At 36.9% G+C, this 25869-nt stretch overlaps 1 protein-coding gene across 1 annotated transcript in view; it reads right to left on the bottom strand.

The window, feature by feature from the left end:
* LOC136857204 (serine-rich adhesin for platelets) overlaps positions 1–25869 on the bottom strand; it is a 329451-nt gene that overhangs the window by 206252 nt on the left and 97330 nt on the right. Inside the window, exons 8-11 of the mRNA XM_068224997.1 lie at positions 21271–21449; positions 5638–5933; positions 2237–2415; positions 385–576 (exon numbers count right to left, since the gene is read on the bottom strand). Coding sequence (XP_068081098.1) covers positions 385–576; positions 2237–2415; positions 5638–5933; positions 21271–21449 — 846 coding nt within the window. The remainder of the gene's footprint in view (positions 1–384; positions 577–2236; positions 2416–5637; positions 5934–21270; positions 21450–25869) is intronic.

The raw sequence follows: 25869 nt of genomic DNA, 5'->3' as shown, positions 1-25869 counted from the left end.
GGTGGTGCAGCATTTTTTTAAAGGCACACCTCCAATCAGATACCAGCCCTCCTGCCAATCTTAAATTTCTGACAGTACTGGGAATCTAACCTGGGTCCCTGAGGTCAGCAGCTAATAATGCTGTTGCACTACAGATGGACAGGACAACTTAAAAGACTGCATCTCAGAGGTTGACAATCCATGACTAATTCATTTCAACACTTAGAAATGTTAAATAGCTGTTGGTTCTGAGAAGGGCAATATTACTGCAAATCCACCTGGACTATGCATCAATGCATGTTAATTTGTCAATTTCTGACTGAACTTCTTCAAATTTTGGTAATAGTGAGAGTAGTATAGGAAATAGGTAATGATTTTAGTTACATTTCTACAAAGAGAACTTACCATTCAGCTTCATCTTCCTCATCTACTGGAGATTCATAGTAACCAGATGAGGAGTAATGTCCACTGTGTTCTTCATCAGATGCTGATGCAGCTCTAGTCTTCTGTTTTTCTTTAGGTGATACTGGAGGGAGCTCTGTTTCTTCTCCTTCTGCTTTTTTGTCCAGATCATCCATGCTGCCTTCAATACTGTAGCTACAAATAATTTATGTTCAGCTAGAGAGATCTCAAAAGATATCTTGAAAGAACATTTTAAACCTTAAAATAAGTGTATAGTACTAAAATATAGAACATATTTCACTGCCCACTCATATTATTAAGTAGATTACCTACTGTGCACTAATTTGGTGTACAGGTGTAGTGACTGTGTGGATAGACACGTCGTGGGCATCAATTTATTTGCACCACTTCATCTACTAGATGCGTTACAACATGTTCAGCGTTACTAAATTTTGTAGATGGAGGATACATGTGATCTAAGAAACGGTGTCTTACTGTATTACAGCATGTAATGTCCGATGGAAATTAGCAAATAAAAAAGTGCACCTCAACCCAGGATCGAACCCTCGACCTCCTGCATGCTAACCCAAAACTCTATCCACTGCACCAAGTGTACAGCACGACTAGTATGTGCTGACAGAGGTAGTTACCATACACGTGGTTACAGTGTTGCCAGGTTGCCACTCTTCAACATTCTTTTTCTGCCGGATATACTCGCAGGACGAACTTTTGTGAGAGACACATTTTTATTGCTGGCATGTGAGGAGTCGTGCTGACGCCCAAGTGCACGAATTTCGCGAATTTCGCTTCATCCTGTATAGGCCCTATAATTCTGTGAGTACTTATTGTGCACCAACCTCCTATCTTTACATTATGAAGTGGATGGACATGCAGCTGGTGGGAATTTTATGCACACCAGTAGCGACTGTTTTGACTATTTACATAGTCACTTAAATGTAGCCATACCTCATCTCTATATAACAATAACATACCCATAGTGAACTGACTGAAGCAACCAGTTACAGTACCGAATCCTAGCGAAACTGTCAGGTCCTCTTAAATGTTGGGCAGGGGTGAGTTTGTACGGTTTGACTTTTAACAGTTTTGTTGCTTTGTGGGCAGAAGATAATGACACTTTAGCTTGTACGGCAAGATGCAACAGGGATTTTGTTGGAGTTCTTTCCAAGAGAGCTCCTATTTCGTCAAGTTTTTCCTCTGGTAAAACGGTTCATCTCCAATGAGGTTTCTTGTTGAGAATGGACCCGATTATGCGGAACTTCTTTACTAATTTATGTACCATACTCCTATGGGGAGGAAGGATGCCAGGAAATTTGCAAATGAGTCAAAAGCGGCACTCTGTATAAGAGGAATATTTCACACAGTACAACACAATGAATACACGCTGTCCTACTGTATACATCACTCCTTAAACACATGATAACTTTTGTATTACTACAGAAACTATGTTATTTTAAAGCGAACACATTCAACAAGCTACCAATACCACATATGTTAAACTAAACTATCGCTGTGAAGCAATGCTTATCACTACTGTACTGCATTAGATCATCTTAGCCAGTCATGAAGCAATATATCTCTCAGGAAATGAGTCACTCGGCCGCGCTATTGCCTTCCGTGTATGTTCCCCTGACACTCGGAGTGAGCCAAAAAAAGACCCTCTACTACTATACTACTACTACTACTACTACTACTACTACTACTACTACTACTACTACTACTACTACTACTACTACTACTACTACTACTACTACTACTAATGGAAAACAGAATATTTCAAACAATTTACAGTATTAAAATTTGGATTTTTTCCATTCCTTGAGGTGTAAAGTCTTACCTGCCACAACTGCTACTGCTTTCACCACTTGGGGATGTTGCCTCAGGTTTCTGCACAATTGTCATGTCCACACTAACCCGTGGTGTTGTGCTGGCCTGGTTATTCTCACTCTCTACGATGGGTGTTGTAGGAAGGTCACTTGAATTCTCTTCCATAATTGGTGGAGGAGAACATGATGCCTAATTAACATACTTTAACTTAATATTCTTTTGATAAAATGACACAATATATTTTGCAAATATAACCCTAGAAAATATTTGATTTTGATATGAGTCTGGACATATATACCTTATTCAATGAATTTCTAAGTGACACTGTTCATTCATATCAGACTGAAAATTCATATGTTAAATTAACTTATAATTATGAAGTCATATTTAATAACATTAAAATTAATGGTCATTAGCAAGCAGAAAATCAGTAATTCTTTTATCATCCTGGATGGAACCACCACTGAAAGGTGTCTTATTGCTAGTACTTAGGATGATGGCTAACACAAGAATGGGATCCAGATGTAGAAATCAAAACCTTGCATCACACATAACACCTGACTGAGGCAGGGGCAGCTACTGAAGGGTAGTAGGTGAAGTGGCACTTCACCACTTCCTGGCACTTTACCAATTATTTTTGCCAGGGTAATTAAAAAGTTATTTTCATTATCATAGTTTTAATTGAAATGTATTTCTGTATTTTGGTGCAGCAAGGGACTCTTAATGTTCTGGCAGTGAGCGTTCTGTGATTCTGACCACAGTGACTGGAGAAGTGAAGTGGTCAGCTTTTCACACTGCTCAACCTTTGCGGGCAGAACATACCTCGATGGTTGTTACTAAGACAACCGTGACATCACCCATTACAGTTTGTCTATAGAGATCTATGTGGGTGAAGTACTGAGAGAGATGTATGTTTCTTCTTCCTGCTTCTTCTAGTGTAGAACATGCTTCCTTCTTTAGTGCTGCACTGTTTTAAATATGAGTCCTGTTTATGATGTAGTGTGCATTTTATTATAAACATCATTTTCATGTTGGAAAGATGAATATAAGAAGGAATCTTTAAACTGTGGGAACCATATTGAATCTGTACAAATATGTGGTACAAAAATGTGAAACATTCAGGTAAATGCTACAATACTTGTTTCAGTTATGGTTTAAGGAATTCTGCAGAAATTGTTTTGTTAGCCATGCTTGCTTTTTAGCAATAAGTCACATTTGGAATGCAGAGAATTTGCTGCTTTGTTGAATATAACACAATTGTTACACAAACACTCAGATTCAGCAGAGCATTTAAAGCACCAGATACATTTCAAAACTTTAGAAAGAAATCAGTACACAGTTTCAAATGTCCTGGAGGAAAATGCTAGATTGTATACTGTGCAGTTTAATGAAAATGTATGTTTGAACAGAATTTTTCTACAGTTAGTGATTGATGCAGTATTCTGTTTAAGTGAGTAAGAATTACAATTTATTTCTCTACTAGCTCTTCACCTAACAACTTCACAACCATAAGCTGCCACTGGATGAAGACACACCAGTGATTTGTTGCTACTTTTCAGTCAAGCAGCATTCACTCGAATCCTGGTATCTCACAGAATATGCAAGCCAGTTTTGTTTTAACTCACTCCTTTCTTCCCTGTGTGGCTTCTTGCATACTTGTTGAACCAGAACTGTTTCAACAACAGCTGACCCATAATTCATTGAACTGAATTCATTGAGAAAGGTTTTTCCTTTTCAAAAAATTTGCTTTATGTCACACCGATCATTGAGAAAGAAAAGCAAGATGACATTGATTCATGAGTCAAGGTTATCTGTATGTATTTGAGTGTTGATTTGTAAAAAATAATCCACAATATGTAATGGAAAGCTTAATCACACCCTGGCTTGAAAGTTATTAACTATTTTGGGGAGGCATATCAACAGACAAGAAGTATAGAAGGAGCTGTAATATAAATTTTAAGTTTTCGATGCACACATGGGTTTTTAGAAACATTATGTAGAGTATTCAGAATAATTTAAGAAGGTGTGTTTTTCATATAGTTTCAAAGATTTTATATAAGATTGACAATTCTTGTATTTTTATTTATAACTTATTTGATAATGTTAGTATCACAGTTAAATTGAAATAATAAATATGGTAGTTCAACCTATTCAATACAAGTAAATAAGAGATGTAGAGATTACATTCTTATTTAATTAAAAGTGGAAATGGTACCGGTTTCGACCCCAGTCTGGGTCATCATCAGCTGATTATAACTCGAAAAACAATGCATAAGTAAGAAAGAAGTTAACGGTCAAGTCCAAACAATATCAGTTGAAGAGGCGATATAAAAATGACGGGGGTAGGCACTGTAAAATTTAACTGTGATAATTTTCAATATGGAACAATGAAATTTTTATCTTTAAATGTTAGTATGTAAATGAATCAAATCCGCAGATTATTCGGTGAACTTTTGGTCGCTGATGAAGTGAAATGAATATGGTTCTCAAAACATGTATGACAGATTAATTCATATGGATTAAAAAGTATTTTAATTAGTATTGACAAAGTGGACATACAACATTACCAGTGATTTTTCAGTGTTGTGATAATTACTCAACCCAGATGAACGACAACCTGTACTCCGATATTACGCGATAAAAAGATCAACCACTAGGCACGCATTCTAAGGACACAATGACAGGTTCGATCCGCTCTGTTTAACACCAGCATAACATAATCCTGTTCAATCAGTAATAGTCGAAAGCAATTATTCATAATAGATCTTATGAAGAGGAATAATTCATTGGAGGATAATATCTTAGAAAGATTTTTAACAGCAACAATACCAAGATTTTAATTTTTCTGTGTTTATTGAAGAAAAAACAGATGACTTTTTAATGCTTTTTGAAAGTGTTCTATTACAGTAAAAATAAATACAACAAACAGTATCAAGAAGTTTTTTAGAGTGTGTGTGTGTGTGTGTGTGTTAAAATAAGTTTATGATTTTAAATATGTTTTCTGTATAAGTGGAGGTTGTTACATCCTAGAATATGGGAAGTTTTGTTTCACGATGTAGAAGTCACTGATGAAGGGAGTGATGTCTCCTGAAACATGTACTGTACGAGTCAAAATAATTGTATAAACTTATGAATTTGAGAATATATTGACGGGGATATCCAACTATTACCTGTAGTATTTATATGTCTCTGCTAGGTTAGAACTTGTGATCTTGGGATCCAGAGGCTAACACTCTTCCACTGATCCACAGAGGGAGCTATATACTTTTGTTGAATCACATGTATCATTTGTAGAAAATCTCAAAATGAAGTACTTTAAGAAACAAGGGAGGAAGGCATTGCAATACCTGAAAATCTTGACTATTTTAAGACATGAAAAAAATTAAAAAATAAGCATAATTTATTTCTTACTTGGAGCAAATCTTCTGTACTAAGATCTCCACGGGCAAAACTATACATAGAGGAGGCACTCTCAAAGGAACTTCCATCTCCTGCTCCACCAATGCTGCCACCACCAGTTACAGGGGCAGCACCACCCATTTCATTCACTCTATGTGAACCATTTCGTCTCGAACTCGTGTCAGTACCGGAGTTGTTGTCATTGGCGGTAATGTAGTCCTCAGTTGTTGATGCTTCTGACAGGTCAGTCCCTGTTTTCCCTGAGTCAGTACGAGCCAGCAGGTCTGAAAGAGTTCCTGAGCTGGTACCTGAAGATTCATAAGATGTTAAGAGGATATTTTATTTTAATGGATTCTCATTAATCATTATGATATTTAAATATGAGAACACACAGGACATAGTCACATGGGAAGGTTATTCAAATTACAGAAAAGGGTAGTTAGATTAATATTCGGACTGAGACTTACAGAATCATGTAGAAATGCACTTCAGCAAAACGACACTTTAACACTAGGGTTTGTACATAATATTTAAAATTACCTTACTCGTAAGTAGTAAAGCACATAGATAGGTAATATGTACAATATCAAACTAGAGGTCAAGAAAACTATTTCAGAGTGAAGGTAAACAGACATAATGCTAAAGAGGATCCTTTTATAAAGGAAGTGATGTTTTACAATAAACTTCCCAAGAAAACATAAATATTGCTGTCAGGCTCTGTATTTAAAGAACCACTAAATATTTCTTAGCTAAGGAAGTTTTGTATTCTTTAAGTAAATTTTGACTCATTTCAAAAACAATACTATGCATGCTCATGTTATGTAAATTTAACATGTGATGTGTACGCTTGAGTATTTTCGTGATGTATGTAATGAAAAACCTTAGAAGAAAGAATTAGGTTTCATTTGGCAAAACACTATGTAGTAACAATCAACATGGAAAATAATTGATGTTTTTGTGGCAGTATAAATACAGCAGTGGGAATGGATTGAAATTTCTTACTTTATTGTATTAAAATTTATTTTTGGTTGTATAACATTGTATGTTGTTTTGGACTTTTGGACCTGGAAGAATATTTTGATCTCATTTTGAATTCTGTTTTAAAAACTCTTTTATTTATGGGTTGTATCAAAATTATAATTTGATCTGTGAATTTTAATATTTTTGTCCTTAGTCATATAATTATGAAACATACTATACCTACACGCGCAGTTCTGGAAGCGCATTTCCTGTTGCATAAACAAGACTTTACTTGAACATTTATTATCAGTGTGTCAGCAAGAAAGAAGAGACTTTGGATTGGAGAAAATAAAAGCAAATGTAATTGGTGAATGTGGAAGTCGAAGGTGAATTCTAAATTTTGATTGGTTCTCTTTGGTGGTTGCACCATTTCCTGTTTTTCGGCCTTACCCCACTTCTTCGGTGGGAGTGAGGTGGGATCAGTGTCTTTGATAATCTAACCATCTTAACAAGCAGACCTGCTCTTCCTCCGGTCCCCTCGTGGGAAATCCAGTCTCTGGGTAAGCATGGTTTCAACCTTAACTTTGGTTTTAAACTTCATCCTAATGTGATAATTTATCTTTGTCTTATGCAGGAGTTAATTCTCGAGTTTTATATTCACCGCTAAATTTGTCAAAATGACTTAGCTTCTCAGCTAGGATCATATACTACTTGTTTGGAGGCAATATTTCTTTCTTTACTTTGTATAATGTTGTAATTACCCCTCTGGTTTGCCTCCTGGTATTTCTGTATCACCTTGTATAAGTACTGAAAAACTATGCACATTACCTGAAGAGTTTTAGATAAAGGTACACATTTACTGTATCTCTGTGTTTGGTTTTATTTCTATATTTGTGTAGATTACAACTAGCCCTCATTTTAGTCGACATGTATCTTCAGATTAGTGTTTCTATAGATTCCGAGAGGAACAGCGCCGTTTCATTATCAAATGATTAGTTGTAGTGTGTAGTGTATAGTGTGTTGTAGTTGTAATGACCTGGGATTAAAGGTAGTGACCTGGATTTAGGTCAGAATACACGCTAGCTACTGTTCACCAGAAACAGACATCATTATATTGTTAAGAAAATGAACTCCAAGGTAGAAATCACATAAGTTCATGTGATAACCTCCATACTAGAAATACTGTCATATCCAAACACAGGAGGTCAAGTGTATATGAAAGACTGGGCAAGTTGGCCGTGAGGTTAGGGGCCGCAGCTGTGAGCTTGCATCTGGGAGATAGTGGGTTTGAATCCCACTGTCGGCAGCCCTGAGGATGGTTTTCCATGCTTTCCCATTTTCACACCAGGCAAAGCACTTCCTGCAGTACATGCAGTAAATTAGTAAATGCAGATGACGCAGCAGTCGGTTGCAAAGGAAAATGTAATGCATGGATCCATAAAGAATGTGTGGGAATGGGTGCTGGAGACTATTCCCAATTAAAGTAACAAAGTTGCTATGCCAGGTATGCAGAAAAGATCTGGCATCCTTCAGGAATATAAAAGAACTAACTACTTTGAAACAGGAAATTCAAGCAATGCGTCAGGATATGAAATTCATAATTGAGTCAGAAATTAAGAAGGCATTGCAAACATGGTGTGAAACTGGAAAGACGCAACTGACATACATTCCAGCTAAGAATGGAAGTAACAAGAAAATAACTCCTACACCACCAGAAGAAAAATTAACCAGTGATATTCAACTAGCATGCAAGGATGAAACGTTGAATGTGCCAACTCTCTCAGAAGTAGATGATCCAGAAATAAATGAAGATGGAACATGCCAAGTCCAAAACTTCCAACCTCTACCCTGCTCATATGATGAATCTGAAGACAAGAATACAATGATTGTGCTAAATGACCATGGCTCCCCAGGACATCAGACCTGAAGAAAACAACACTCTGGACCACAGTGGTGAAAAATACCAAATGGAACCGTACGCCCATCATCGCCACAAAGCAAAGCAAAAACGAATTGCAGCCGGCAAGCTGTATGTGGAAAAGATAAAAGAAGGAACTACAGAAGATAACATCAAAAACTCTAAAAAAAAAAAAAAAAAAAGGACCGAGCTCGATAGCTGCAGTCGCTTAAGTGCGGCCAGTATCTAGTATTCAGGAGATAGTAGGTTCGAACCCCACTGTCGGCAGCCCTGAAAATGGTTTTCCGTGGTTTCTCATTTTTCACACCAGGCAAATGCTGGGGCTGTACGTTAATTAAGGCCACGGCCGCTTCCTTCCCACTCCTAGCCCTTCCCTGTCCCATCGTCGCCATAAGACCTATCTGTGTCGGTGCGACGTAAAGCAACTAGCAAAAGAAATAAATAAATAAATTTTATTCTGCAGATAAAGGCCTGTGAGATACTTAACACAGCTGTTTCCATGAAAGCCTGCAAACTGGGAATTCCCTTTGAATTCCTACAAATGATAGAAAACCTGGGCTTTTGGCGTACAGCAATCCTCGTTAGAAGATTTTCCTTTTGAGGCAAAAAACGCAAAACTGGAGTGACCCTCGAATAGTACAACAACCAAGATCCTACTCTGGAACACCGAAGGACTAAGCAATGCCTTAATATACTCACCTCCAAGACACTAAAACATTTTGACATCATGATAGCCATGGAAACGTTTCTACTAGAACCAACAGGCATACAAAAATTTTATGGGTACCACAGATATGCAACCCCAACAAGAGGCAGGCGACCAGGAGGAGTCTCCTGTTTCCTCAAACCAGCGGTTGGGACAGTAAAGGAAGTCCAAAGAGGAGTAAACACTGTCATAGTTAGAACCACTGACCTGGCAATAATAGGAATATACATTGTACTGGACAAACCAACAGATGACATCATTGAAACATTACTCGACGCAGTAGAGAAAGTAAACACCGATGAAGAAGTAATAGGTAATCACGGGAGACCCCAATTGCAGGATAGACAAGCCGAACATAAAATCGGAGATAGTTAACGGAGTCCAAATGGTAAACAGAAAAGAGCTTAAAACTTACTTCACCCCAAATGGCGCCAGTGCAATTGACTTTGTGTTCTATAGAGGAGTAAGATTTGCAATCAAGAAACAAGAAAGTCTATTGTCATCAGGCTCAGCTCCAATCAGAAAACATATACCTATCTACACAGAATTTGAACATAGAGATAAATGGAAGACATGACCCCCAATGACAAGGAAGTACCATCTTCAAGAAAACTTGACATAATGAAAATGCAAGACCAATCAAAAATACAGAAAGCAAGAGCCTTTGTTGCTTAAGGGCATCTAGATGAAGCAGTAGAGATAGCTACAAACCTATTAGAGGAAGCCACCCTACCAACGAAGAAAAGGCGAGCACAAAAGTGTTTCGACAGGCAGTGCTACACTGCATGCATAGACACTCCACGTGCACTCCATACAGTGAGAACAACGGTGACCTCTGAACAATTAGAGACATACGCTACTAAAAGAAGGAAATACAAAAAACTCATAAAAGATAAGAGAGCTAAATAGTGGAGGAAGAAGCCATAAAGCTAATAGCTGACACCGAGAAAGACCCTTTTACCATTCTCAGAAAGAAACAAACTTGCAGACTGAGGGAAATAACCATGGAAACATGGGAAAAACACTTCTCAGTAAAAGCAAGATGGACAAGGTGTCAGGTCCAGACAACATTTACAGAGACAAAATCTCACAAATCTACTTACTGCAACTTTGGACAGATCTATTCAACCAGTGTCTAAATTCAGCCAAAATACCAGAAACTTGGAGAATAGCAATGCTAAAGATACTCTACAAGGGAAAAGGAGATACTGACAACTCCGACTTGTATAGAGGCATAGGACTCAAAAGCAATCTTCGTAAAACTTTTGCAACCATTTTAGCAAAACTCCTGACCAAAGAAGTAGACCCATTCATACCAGAATGCCAACTAGGCTTCCTAACGGGAAAAAGCATGATACAAGCCGCAGCATACCTAAAAGAGAAAGTAGAAGAGGCATTGAGACACCCTAGGGGAAATGTCGTCTTTGTGGACTACAGAAAAGCTTTTGACCTGATAGACAGATATCCTGATAGGAAAACTAAAGCAAATGATTGGTGATCATCCACTCACGAGAATCAAAATCAAGATTAAGCAGGAAAATACAGCTGAGATGGTTTTCAGAAAAGGCAACAAGTTAGCCACAGATGGCACTACAACACTAAAAAGTAATCCATAAGAAATAGTCATGAAAGTCAAATACCTAGGCATGACATTTCAAATGACCATGACTTCCTTCAATTACCACATCTTAGACAGAATGACAGCAGCAATCAAGGCCATCCACAATATCAAGAACCTATCTATGGTATCATTCAACACAGCAATGGCATTATTCAAGACCACAATTGTCACATACGGAATCAAGATAATCTGGGATAACCTGACAATTAGCGATGTGGAGAAGATAGAAAAAGTTAAAGTAAGACTCAAGAAGGCCCTAGGAGTGAATAAATCGGCTCCTTCCAGACTCGACTACGTTCTGGCCCGGGAAACATATTTCATAGAATATCTACGAATCAACCTACCTCTGCCATCTTCCAAACCATTCCAAGCACTACAGAAGAAACTTCTAAGGAAACGTGCTGTATATAGACTCTGAATTCTATGGTAGTGATGCTATGATCAATTGAAACTGGACCAAAGAACTACATGTTATAACCAGATACATGATACGTGGCTTCCACCAATTGTGCAAAGGCAAAATACCATAACCCAATGATTGACTGTGTTTGCACACTTTGCAATGACATCTGTGATTGTTACCACATCCTAAAGTGTAAAAAGAGACCAAAAATGCTATCTGAATATAGCAAAGAGTGAACCCATTATACTCAATACTCATTCAAGTGCTCCTTATCGTTATTATTAAAAGGCTATGTTCTATTACCTGTCAGGGTTCCATGCTGCTTTCCACATCCATTCTGTAGTTGTCATGTTTCCTAACCTGTTTGTTTACATTTTGTGCTGCGATGTTTTGTTGGATCTAATTTTTTTACTAACTTTTAAATTTCATTCTTTATTATTATTATTTTTATTTGTGTAATCATCCAATAACAGTTACAGTTTTGTCAAGGAGTAGAATACATAAAAATAATAAAAACAGAAGAACAGAGTAAAAATAAAACAAAATAAAGATATAACACATTGGCCTCCTCTGTTGTCTTCATTGTACATTATCACCCAAATAGGGAAGTTTTCTTATTGACCTCTCAGATTTTCTTGGCTGAAAATCTTCATAAACATTTCTGTCTTCTGAACAAGACAGTGAGATTCCTGGTGGTTGCTTCCTAAAAGTTGTTCTTGTTCTATCTCCTGAGTAGTTGTCTTTGGTGATGAGTGTGCGGGCAAGTCCTTCATGGACCTTGAAGCTGTCTCCTGAGTACCAATGATAACAGGTGAGGGATTTTCTAGCATTTCAGTTTGCAAAGAAATTTCTCTGCATGGAGCAAGATATTTCAGAAAATAACATTGGCTCCCACCCATCTTGAGAACAAATTATTAGCAGAACAATGTGGATATGAAAACATTCTCTCATGTGGTGTACAGTTCCTCGCAGTACAGTACACAGAAGAGATCTGATTGAGTGTAATGCTTCTCAAAGTACCAGTACCATTTCCCATTGAGATGTTTTTAGATTTTGAAGTTTCAATGCTGCAGAGTTAGTCATTCAGAGAATTCCGTTAAACCCCTTGGCTTGCCTGTTCTCTTACAGACTGTAGAGAGTTGTGAGGCTGGCAGGTACTCCTTGATCATACAAAAATGAGTTTAACTCAATGGATAAGAATGAATTTCTGTGGTTCGAGTGAACGTAACTTGGCACGCTAAATATAAAAATAAAATTCCATAAATCATTTGACATTTGCAGAGATCATATCTTGGCAAGAGAAGGCAAAGCAGAATCAAGAGTACTCACCTGTTATGGTGAGCAAGTATTTACTTGGCAGTAAGTATGGCAGTGGACCCTTAGATTTCACATTAAACCTTTCAAATGGTTTAATTGCTTTAATGAGATGGCTTGGAGGTTTTCTGATGAGTCTGGGTTTAATGTCCATCCATGTAGGGCAATTTCAGTTTATTTTCTTGACTTCTTCTAAACTGTATCCAATGATACATTCTGGTAATATTTCCATGGCAGAGGGATTCGTGATTCTCCATGTGTGAATCAGCAGTGAGATATCTGCAAACTTCCAAGAAAACCACTACAGTGCTGTCCTTCCCTGGCTGGTAGATGATTTCAAAGTAGAAACAAGAAAGCTTTAATCTCTACCTGATGATTTTGTCATTTTTGATCTTGCTATCATGCTTGAAATTGAATATAAAGTTCAATGCTTTCTGATCAGCTACCAATTTGAATTGTTTACCAAGAAGATAATGTTGCCATTTTTGCACAGATTCTTTAATGCAAGAGACTTATTTTTATATACAAGGATGCAATTTTTCACTTCTGGTAAGAGCTCAGGAAAAGAAAGCTACTGGATGACCACCCTGGCTTATATGAGCAACAGTAGAAACATCCAAAGCATCAGTTTCAACAACTAAGGGTAGGTCAATAGATATGGTGGGCAACATCGACTTAGCTACATCATCTTTAAAGTTTTCAAAGTCTAGTGATATATTTGATGCCAGAGGGAATATTTTATAGGTAACTCAGTTATGAATTTTGGTAGAATAATGAGGAATCCACTTAGAATTTTACACTCTTATCACATGCTACAAGGCCAATGTGTTTTCTAGAAGAGTCATTTCTATGAGTAGCTTCAGTCACTCAGGATTGAGTCTTATTCTGCCACCGTGGATTAAGAAACCAAGAAAACTTATAGGTGTCTCAGAAAAGAAGCTCTTGTTATGGTTTAATGTTGAACTGCACTTCCTGACAGCATTGAAAAGTTGTTGTAAATTGTGATTGTACTCATCCCATCTTTTTCCTGCTACTGTAATGTCATCTGAGTCAACCCAATGAATATATTCTTTCTTAATGATGTTGTGTATTACTCACTGGAATCCCGCTACTTCATTCTTAATTTCAAAAGGAATATGTCCATCTGATTCCAATGTGGTAGGGTATAAGTCTTGTCAATTTCATGAATATGGATTTGATGACAGAAACTTTCAAGATCGTTCCAGATAGTTGTACTTTGCAACTTTGGAGATAGGGTTCTCAATATTTAGTAATTGGTAGGCATCTAGAATATAAGCCATTTTATGGTCTGTGAATAATCTGCCACAAGTTGCTTTTGATGTTTCTCATTTTGATAACTAGAATCTGACCACTTTCATCTGTTGGTGAGATCTAATGTCTATCAGTTTTCAGTTTGAGGATAGGTTTGAAGAGATGGACTGACTCAATACTCAATATTAGCACAAGCTACACTGCAGATGACCTTGGGCCACTGAACTCAACGTCAACATTTGAGTGGTTACGCATTAGGTCGTGACCAACTAAAACATCTGAACAAAAGTCATGGAGTATAGATAGCTTGAATGCCTTGTGTTGGAAACTTTCAATAGTAATATTGGCTGAGATGTACCCATTGATCATCTAATTAAAAACTGCTGTAGTCATAGAAACCATGTTTCTGGACAAAAATTTTATTGATATAGCTTTATAAGCTACCTGTATTGACAAGACACATGAAATTCTAGGTGTAAGGCTCATTTCTAAAGATAATAAGCAACTTGATATATTTGGAGTGTACAGATCGGGAAAGGGTAGCACTGACGCGGATTCGGAATTATTTGATATGATAGTCAGCTATGTGGGAAACGACATGGAAAGAAATGTGATTGTAGTGGGAGATCTGAATTTGCCAGATGTCAATTGGGAAGGAAATGCGAGCGACAGGAAGCATGACCAACAAATGGCAAATAAGTTAATATGGGAAGGACAGCTGATTCAGGAAGTGATGGAACCAACCAGAGGGAAAAATATCCTGGATGTGGTGCTGATAAAACCAGATGAGCTCTATAGGGAAACTGAAGTAATAGATGGTATTAGTGATTATGAAACTGTTTTTGTGGTAGTTAAAAATAAATGTGATAGAAAGGAAGGTCTTAAAAGTAGGACTATTAGGCAGTACCATATGGCTGATAAAGCAGGCATGAGGCAGTTTCTAAATAATAACTATGATCGGTGGAAAACGGTAAATAAAAATGTAAACAGACTCTGGGATGGGTTTAAAGAAATTGTTGAGGAATGCGAAAACAGGTTTGTACCTTTAAGGGTGGTAAGGAATGGTAAAGACCCACCTTATTATAATAGAGAAATAAAGAGACTAAGAAGGAGGTGCAGACTGGAAAGAAATAGAGTTAGAAATGGCTGTGGAAGTAAGGAGGAATTGAAGGAACTTACTAGAAAATTGAATCTAGCAAGGAAGGCAGCTAAGGATAACATGATGGCAAGCTTAATTGGCAGTCATACAAATTTTAGTGAAAAATGGAAGGGTATGCATAGGTATTTTAAGGCAGAAACAGGTTCCAAGAAGGACATTCCAGGAATAATTAATGAACAAGGGGAGTGTCTTTATGAGGATCTTCAAAAGGCAGAAGTATTCAGTCAGCAGTATGTAAAGATTGTTGGTTACAAGGATAATGTTGAGATAGAGGAGGAGACTAAGGCCAAAGAAGTAATATTATTTACATATGATAAAAATGACATTTACAATAGGATACAAAAGTTGAAAACTAGAAAAGCAGTTAGAATTGATCAGATTTCTGGAGATATACTAAAGACAATGGGTTGGGATATAGTACCATATCTGAAGTACTTATTTGATTATTGTTTGGTCGGAGGAGCTATACCAGTTGAATGGAGAGTTCCTATTGTAGCCCCTGTGTATAAAGGAAAGGGTGATAGACATAAAGATTACAGGCCAGTAAGTTTGAGATGCATTGTATGTAAGCTTTGGGAAGGCATTCTTTCTGATTTTATTAGACATGTTCGTGAAATTAATAATTGGTTCGATAGAAGGCAATTCGGTTTTAGGAAAGGTTATTCCACTGAAGCTCAACTTGTAGGATTTCAGCAAGATATAGCAGATATCTTGGATTCTGGAGGTCAAATGGACTGTATCGCGATTGACCTGTCTAAAGCATTTGATAGGGTGGATCATGGGAGACTACTGGCAAAAATGAGTGCAATTGGACTAGACAAAAGAGTGACTGAATGGGTTGCTATATTTCTAGAAAATAGATCTCAGAGAATTAGAGTAGGTGAAGCTTTATCTGACCCTGTAATAATTAAGAGGGGAATTCCTCAAGGCAGTATTACAGTATTATCGGACCTTTATGTTTTCTTATATATATATAAATGATATGAGTAAAGGAATGGAATTGGAGGTAAGGCTTTTTGCGGATGATGTTATTCTCTATAGAGTGATAAATAAGTTACAAGATTGTGAGCAACTACAACGTGACCTCGAAAATGTTGTGAGATGGACAGCAGGCAATGGTATGTTGATAAACGGGGTTAAAAGTCAGGTTGTGAGTTTCATAAATAGGAAAAGTACTCTCAGTTTTAATTACTGCATTGATGGGGTGAAAGTTCCTTTAGGGGATCATTGTAAGTATCTAGGTGTTAATATAAGGAAAGATCTTCATTGGGGTAATCACATAAATGGGATTGTAAATAAAGGGTACAGATCTCTGCACATGGTTATGAGGGTGTTTAGGGGTTGTAGTAAGGATGTAAAGGAGAGGGCATATAAGTCTCTGGTAAGACCCCAAGTAGAATATGGTTCCAGTGTATGGAACCCTCACCAGGATTACCTGATTCAAGAACTGGAAAAAATCCAAAGAAAAGCAGCTCGATTTGTTCTGGGTGATTTCCGACAAAAGAGTAGCGTTACAAAAATGTTGCAAAGTTTGGGTTGGAAAGAATTGAGAGAAAGAAGAAAAGCTGCTCGACTAAGTAGTATGTGATTGATATAATAACAGTAAGATATTTATTAGACCACTTAATCAATACAAAATCTAGTCTTGGATGATTTACATAAATTTGTTAACTAATAGTGGTACATGTTTCGCCTTCCCTGAAGGCATCATCAGCCATAGTCTTAACCTTAAATTAAAAATAAGCGTCTAAATAACATGTAATAATGAAATGAATTTTAAAATCTTGAAGAGATTTGAAGTAAAATAACATTAAAAATAAAAATGATGGTTTAAAAAATATAATGTGATGAGATATAATAGTGGAAGTATTAACAAAATTAACATTAGAAGGCTGCTAAAATAAGTGCAATGGATAAAATAACAGATTGTTATACAACAAGTAGTAAGATTGCATAAAAATAAAGTTGATAGTCTGGCGGTTATAATTAGACGATGGCGAAAAATCGTATATAATCAAAGTAAAGAAGAGAGAATAAAAGTCAAAGGTTAGTTGAGAGATCCAAAGTTAATAATGATCTTGAAGATAAAAGACGAAAGTCAGAGGCATATGGTGAAGTTGTAGAACACGTTGAGGATATGAAGTTGTAGAATAGAAGTTGAAGAACAGTTTCAAATAGAATCTCTATGGACCATCTCAAAATTTGAAGTAATGCTCAAATGTTGCAATTTGTGAGTTTGTAGATATTCTAGTTGAAAAGGCATATAATAGTGGAATCTGTAAAAGGAAGCAAGAAACATAGAGTTAATTGTGTGAAAAGATATTTGAAAATATTGAAGTAGAATCGTGTGCACTTACCATTTGATGGTGACAAAGATAGTTTGTAATGTTATGAGTTAGAAGTATTTGCAACAGTAGACTTCTTGCTACGTGTGTTATAGCTGAAGGTTTGTGTTGGAGGGGGATCTGTTTGCTTTGACGTAACTATTGGAGGGGGGCTGCTATTGGTGGGAGGGTAGGAAGAGAGTGTATTACTGCGCGTGTTATATCGGTGTAAGGCCATTGGAGAGAGCGATGTTACGGTGGGTGTGGCTATGGGTTTATTGGTTGTATTTGAATTAGAGGTACTAGCGGTGGGGGGAAGGGAGGGGGGTATATTAGCTGTAGGGGAGGTGGGAACGCTAATTGATGTGAGGTTGAAGATTTTTAAGAATATGTTGGTGAGGGGAGTTGATTCTCGTAATAAAATAAGGATCTGTTCATACAGGGGGCTTTTTTTATCGATAGTGTCATTTAGGTTCTTATCTTTATTAAAATGTTGGTCGAGAAAAATAAATAAGTTTTCATATTCTGTCATGAGTTTACTTTTATCGACTCTTTTTAGGATATGGAGGTCTTGTTCTATTGTGGTGAATTTATGCCCTGTGTCCCTCATGTGGTTGGCCATTGCGGAGAATTTGTTGTATCTTTGGGCATTGTAATGCTCGGCGTATCTGGTGGAGAAGCTGCGGCCAGTTTGGCCAACATAAGAAAAACTGCATGTAGAGCATTTCAATCTGTATATTCCTGATCCAGAGTAACTATTGTCTGTGATGTTAATAGAGTTGTGATTAAAGAATAAATTACGATTAGTGTTTTTTGTTGTGTAGGCTATTTTTATTTAGTGCTTTATTAATGAATTGGTTATCAGATAAATGCTATGGTTAGTGAACGTGAATTTAGCGTATTTTGGTTTCACGGGTTTCAATGGAGTTAAATTTGTAGCTAGTTTCAGTTTGGTTTTATTAATGATTTTATCAATCATACTTGTGTTAAATCCATTGAATTTAGCTATTTCCTTAATGAATAGTAATTCTTTCTTTAAATTAATAGAGGACATAGGGATCTTTAATGCTCTATATATTAAACTGTGATAAGTGGCATTTTTATGTGAGTTGGGATGTAAAAAATCATTTTTTATGGTTGTTGGAGAAAAGGTGGGTTTTCTGTATATTTGGAAGTCGAATTTGTTCAATGCTCGTGTGATTTTGATGTCCAAGAAGTTCAAAGAGTTATTGAACTCATCTTCTTTAGTGAATTTAATATTATTATCTAAGTTGTTGAGAAATGATAGTATATTATTGCTGTTGTTGATTTGTTTATCAATGATAGCTATGGTATCGTCAACATAGCGATGCCAAAGACAGAGTCCATTGATGTTATTAATAATCTTACTATGTTCGAGATTATCTAAGTATATATCGGCTAGTATTCCAGATAACGGGTCTCCCATCACTAGACCTTCTTGTTTGTAAATTTTCTTATTGAAGATAAAATAGTTATTGTCTGAAACAAAATTAAGTAATTTTAACCATTCATCAATTTCGATTTTACTCAATGTGCTATGTTTCAACAGATTGTTTTTTGTGATGTTAATAGTATTGTTGATAGGGATATTAGTATACATGTTGGTGATGTCAAAAAGAACATAAAACGTGGTTTGGTTGTAGACTGAACTTATTTAGGGAATTACAAAGTTCGATCGAGTTCTTTATGGGGTTGGAGTTGTGAAATTTGAAATGTTTTTTCAGGAATTTGTGTAGGAATTGAGAGGTTTTATAGGTAGGACTATTTATACTATTAATTATAGGCCGAATGGGGACATCCTTTTTATGAATTTTGGGCAGTGGTTAAGGTTAAGACTATGGCTGATGATGCCTTCAGGGAAGGCAAAACATGTACCACTATTAGTTAACAAATTTATGTAAATCATCCAAGACTAGATTTTGTATTGATTAGGTGGTCTAATAAATAACTTACTGTTATTATTTCAATCAAATATCATCAATACGGACCAAAAATGATATTTATTACATGTAAGTGGTATGTTTCGAGCTGTCAGCGGAGAGATGGCGTGGAATGACATTAGTAGACGAATAAGTTTGAGTGGCGTTTATAAAAGTAGGAAAGATCACAATATGAAGATAAAGTTGGAATTCAAGAGGACAAACTTGGGCAAATATTCATTTATAGGAAGGGGAGTTAGGGATTGGAATAACTTACCAAGGGAGATGTTCAATAAATTTCCAGTTTCTTTGAAATCATTTAGGAAAAAGCTAGGAAAGTAACAGATAGGGAATCTGCCACTTGGGCAACTGCCCTAAATGCAGATCAATGTTGATTGATTGATTGATTGATTGATTGATTGATTGATTGATTGATTGATTGATTGATTGATTGATTGATTGAAGACAGTTGGTACTCACATAGTTGACTTTTACTTTAGTTACTGCAGTTGAAAGAGATGTAGGCAGGTTAGTGCCTGCAAGTATTGCTGTTGAAACAACATTCTTGGTTTTGTGAATTTTCTGATATTCACTAAACTGACACACTTTAAAAATAGTGTTCCTTTTTGTGACAGCTGGAACACATAGTGTCTCTAGTAGGGCACACCGATCGAGGGTGTCACTTTCTACCATTGTAAGAACGGTTTAACCTTTGCCTGGATATTCTCGAAATTGCTGGTTGCTGGGGCTTAAAGTCGAGGCAGAATCGCTCGTAGAAGAGTTATTGGGTGCTACCGGTCATTTACAGCATACTGAGATGATAGCGCTCTGATATGAGGACAGGAAGCTGGAAAAACGTCAGAGGTGTAAACAAAGTCAGGCTCAACCACAACCGTTGCTCTCTATAAGGTGCAACCAATGTTGTTGTATGTTTCATTCTAGGATTGGTCTCATTTGCCATCAAAGGTATCTGCGTCCATAAATTCAAGGATTGGAAGAATCGCAGGAGATATATGAATACTTGGATATGAGTAACAGCTGATGACGATGATAATATGATGACAAGCAAGCTTTTGACAGAACTTAAGTTGCCTCGAGAGTGAGTGCCTTGATAACTGCATTGACAAATTAATTTATTCCTATAATTGGTATTTCCCCCCCCACCTTTACAGTTTTAATATATAAAATTAATCACAGATAAAAAGACATGTTTCAGTCATTATTTGTGACCTTCCTCAGCTACAAATACATTTAGGGCCGATGACCTTAGATGTTAGGCCCCTTTAATCAATGAGCACCGAGCTCGATAGCTGCAGTCGCATAAGTGCGGCCAGTATCCAGTATTCGGGAGATAGTTGGTTCGAATCCCACTATTGGCAGCCCTGAAAATGGTTTTCCGTGGTTTCCCATTTTCACACCAGGCAAATGCTGGAGCTGTACCTTAATTAAGGCCACGGTCGCTTCCTTGTCCCATCGTCGTCGTAAGACCTATCTGTGTCGGTGCGACGTAAAGCAACTAAAAAAAAATCAACGAGCATCATTATCATCATCAAAACACATTTAAACATTAAAGTTAAGAGAGTCATACTGTTACAAGTCAATAAAATTCTCTTTCATTGTCTTGAAATGCATACACAAGTTAAAAAATGTTATTTGGTAACATTAATTAAATTATATTTCCTGTGAACTGATATACAAAAATTTGTTTTACAGGTTAGGAATATAGACCTGATGAAACTGGGAAGCAAAAATAAGCTTGTTAGGGGCTGAGAAGAATTGGGATAGAGGAGGGGAGAGCCAATCTATGTGTAGGTGGCAGTGTATAAAGATGTTGAGAATGTCCTTGTCCTTTTGTGTTATCTTTCTGTTTCTCTCTCTTCCCATACTGACCTGTCATTTTGTTTTTCCTGTTATGTGTTGATTTATTGCCTGTATTCTGTATTTTTTTTAAACTACCATTTCATATTGTCAACCAGGCAAATTTATAACTTTAGACAAAGGAATATACGGTAATCTTGTTGTTATTACCATTGGTGTTGCGGGATGTTTCAGACTCTTGTGATTGAAGTGAAGGCTCAAGAGATGACTCAGGTGTTGTACGGGACCCAGAGCCAGCAGGACTTCTTCTCCTACGGAGTTCACCTCGACGATGGCCTGGAGAGAGTATTCTCTCTCGAAGGGGATGAGAATCAGAACGATCCAAACTGCTGTTATGGTTATGAAATCAGATAATCAGGGTAGTCATTTTCAGATTCTCTTGTTTTTAACAACTGAAATATCTTTTGATTATACTAAAAATATATTCCTTTATTTTGTATTTTTTAGGGAATTGCCAAAATATACATTATTTATAATTATGTAAAGGAAAGGAACAAAGAAATTGCAAATCAAGTCAAATATAGGAACGTGAAAAGGAATGCATTTTTAGGATAAACACAATATCTATTTTAACTTAAAAGTTTTCCAGTGTGTTGAACACACTAGTTCAAAACATAATATATAACACCGTAAGATATTTAAAAAAAACACACAAAGAATGACAAGTTTCATTCTAAAAGAACATCCTCAGATTCTAGCAAATCACTTTAAATCATACGCATTTAACACTGCATGAACTAGTCACTGATTATGAATGAGAGATGATATGAACAAATAATGAATATTGTACCAAAAATGCTGGTCCAGCATAGGTGTTGAAGTATTTCAAACTTTAAAATACGCTTCACATACCAACTGAGCAGCCGGCTACGGCAAGTATGTGGCGAGTGACGTAGGAGCCAGCTCCAACTTGCCAATGCTAAGTTACATCTCCATACCTTCTACCCAGAATAACTCATATATGAATTAAGATATGTATAAGAGAATAACTTTGCCATACATATCATTTTAATATCTCCTATACCACCAAGTTTTATTAAAATCCAACCCGGATTAAGAAAGTTATTGAGAGGAATGAAACAGCTGCAGTCTCTGCAACTTCAGTATAAAAGAGACGTGAGAATTCGACACAATACAGTCTTGTCCCACAGTTGAACCAGGACGGTTGGCTGGTGGAAGTTGGTGCTATGATGTATTATTGCGGAATCAAAGTCTACGGTTTCAACTGTACTAAATTACGGTGAGAATAACTGTGTAACATTTCAGTAATCACTGCAAACTCAGTCGTAAAATCGAGAAGTGCGATACATTACTTAAAATATCTCAAGGTGATTGAAATATTTCTGCTGATAGCAAACTTAAAATCTTAAACAGTGCATCAGGACTTGTATTTTCTCAAGTGGAAGTTGAATGTTAGGAAAACATTAAAACTTCATGTGTGAATCAATCTATGATTTCACGGTATCTTTAAAGAAACCTAGAACTATCAGTGAACGGAACTAATTTTCATGATCAAATGGTATTATAAAGTCTTACAAGTATTATTACTTGTGTTTGATCATAAACATCACAGTGTGAATGAACGGGACTAATTTCACTCCTGTATTAATAGTCTAATAGTGCTACCTTCTTGTCATATGTCTACATAACAGTGCAGGTGAATGGAACTAAATTCACATGTACAACATTTAACTTCTTCTACCAAAGTGAAGTAACTGCCATTTATAGTGTCATACCAGTGTTGAATATTTGTAAATATGTACATTCAAAGCAATCGTAAAACAGAACTCCACAAATACTTGCGTTATCCTATTCAAACATTAAAAAACATAAGTGAACCATTTGTTTTGTGTGAACAATCTTATAATCTGTGCCAAGTGTAAGTTACGTTAAGAAGAATGCGGGTTCACTTCTATTGACATTTGGCTGCATGAAAGATAATTTCTTTATTTTCTCAAGTCAGTGACCAGTTTATTTACCTTAAAGAAGCATTTGTTTTCAATTCCATTGACATTCTCCACGCCATCTTTGCATTATTATTTTTAACCATTTCATGGGAACGATTAAAGTTAGTTCAAAAATTACACCTAAGACTAATCCAGCCAATATGTCCATGGGGCTTAAATGTGTGTGTTCATGGTATCCTTCTGAGTGAATGAGCTCGGTGACCCAAACTCCTAGACCTTCAAGATCCTCAAGAACTTCTTAACTTCAAGAACAACTAGAGCTGCCCTCATTGGAGTGCACATGGTCTGATGGTGCTGAGAGCTTCTCCATGGTGAGGAAGGGAGGAGTAGCAGAGCAACAGGGGATGTCACCAGGCACAAATAAAGTTTATAGAAATATATTTGGCCAATGGTTTGATCCTATCTCTCAAAGCTGGCAGACAAGGTCTAATTATGAGATTTAGACCCTCTAAATGACCCCTCAATGACACACTATAATGGGTGTGTGAGAATCCAACAGACTGCGCTGGGCTGGACATGTACTGAGGATGCAGGATAACAGAGCACAAGTAGATTTATGCAAGGGATCTCTTAATGGGAAAAGACTTTCAGGAAGACCCCGAAGCACCTGGAAGAAGGAGATCAATAAGGTATGCCGGACCCTCCATATTGATAACTGGGAAGAGCGGGCTCAAGATCAAAAAGGATGGAAGAGGATTGTGAGATGGGCACAGGAACTTCATGTCGCTCAGAACCTACGGAGTGAGTGAGTGTGACAGTAGAGGACTAACACTCTTCACACAGTCAATTGTTTTTGACCAAGCGAGTTGGCCATGCGGTTAGGGGTACGCGGCTGTGAGCTTGCATCCGGGAGATAGTGGGTTCGAATCCCACTGTTGGCAGCCCTGAAGATGGTTTTCCATGGTTTCCTATTTTCACACCAGGCAAATGCTGGGGCTGTACATTAATTAAGGCCATGACCACTTCCTTCCTACTCCTAGGCCTTTCCTATCCCATCGTCGCCATAAGACATATCTGTGTCAGTGCGACATAAAGCCACTAGCAAAAAAAAAATGTTGTTTTTGATAGATTTAGGAATACACCTGCTGCTTCTTGATTTTTTGATTGTGTGGTTAGCTCATTAATTTAAAATGAAACTGACATTAAAGTATTCATGAAATAAAATACTCAATCATCGGACTATGTACTCTCACTCATCACTTACCTTATTACTTACACATACAATTGTTGATGGGCGCCAGCTACAAATAAATGTAATGATAATAGAATGAGAATCTTGAATATCTCTAGGGTGTGAGGTAATAAGCTTACTTTGACAGCATAGCATATAGGTTCTGGGAAAAGGAGATTGTCGTTTGGTTTCCCCATTAAAATTTGAGATTATCTGATCTACCATTGAAATAAAACAACTGCATTTGATACTAAACAAAATATGTTCTTTAAGTTTATAATTTAAATGGTGAGGTTTGTTGTGATAATTCAGATGATAATATAAAATTTTGATGTTACAACTGAAAGGGGCATTAAATTGGAAATCCTCTTGACCGGACATTTAAAAGTTTTACAAGAAATTTGTTCCGCACTGTTTCACTTGACTGTACCTTAAACACTTTGAGTGTTATTATGACATATTCCTTTGAATTGGTATCAGCTGTAGGTATCTCAAACCTAATTTGGTGATGTATCCTTTTAGTTTCACAAACAAGATATAGTATGGCTTGAAAATATAATCACACTTCACAATCAACTTTACAAGTAATTCACTGATAACTGTTAGTCTGCATAACGATGACTCAATATTCGGCTGTCACTGAACTGACACAAGAATTTGACCGATCAGATACACGAAACACACGCCGAACATTTAATCCATTTGGTCACTGACGATCATGTATTCATGTCACTGTTCTATCTTCAACTGACTGACTGACTGACTAACTGTGGCCTCACTCCCCAAATTACTACCCATCAACCAAGGTTCCATCCAATTGACTGTTCAGCATCCGTCTCACTGACTGACTAATTGAGAGTCCACTTCCATTTGACTGGTTTGACTAAAGCTCGGTATCCAACTAACTTGCCGCTATAGGATACTCCTATATATATGGACATTAGCTGTCATGTGGTATAACACCCATATCGGAGTTAAAAGAGTACATGATGTCACTCCCACCCAGCTCCAAAGTATTACATATAGTGATGAAATAGCCTAAGGCAAAGTAGGAACTCCCTGCATTATGTCATAGTCTAAATGCATACAATGACAAAGCGATGACTCGACAGTTACTGTAACAGTATTACACCATATGTTGCAATGTCAAAAGGTTTCACCAAGTATGTCCATATCTGATATTAGGCAGCAACTCTCACTCTACGTGAGTTTAATGCAAAAACACACACACACACACACACACACACACACACACACACACACACACACACACCCCCCCACACACACGCACACACGCGCGCGCGCACACACACGCACACACGCGCGCGCGCACACACACGCACACACGCGCGCGCGCACACACACGCACACACACACACAATAAATTACAGTAAATGAAATAATTAATCAATACATAGCAAAATCAGATTACAGAATTGAATCAAACAACAACAACAACAACAACAACAACAACAATAATAATAATAATAATAATAATAATAATAATAATAATAATAATAATAATAATAATAATAATCACACAAAGGAATGCTTGTAACGGGATTTGAACCATTACAACTTGCCTCCTTTATAAATAAATCGAAGAACAAA

Source organism: Anabrus simplex, chromosome 1, assembly GCF_040414725.1.
Source record: "Anabrus simplex isolate iqAnaSimp1 chromosome 1, ASM4041472v1, whole genome shotgun sequence".
In the NCBI taxonomy this organism is placed as follows: Eukaryota; Metazoa; Arthropoda; class Insecta; order Orthoptera; family Tettigoniidae; genus Anabrus; species Anabrus simplex.
The sequence above is the reverse complement of the archived record's forward strand: the minus strand, read 5'-3'. Positions and strand labels throughout refer to the sequence as shown.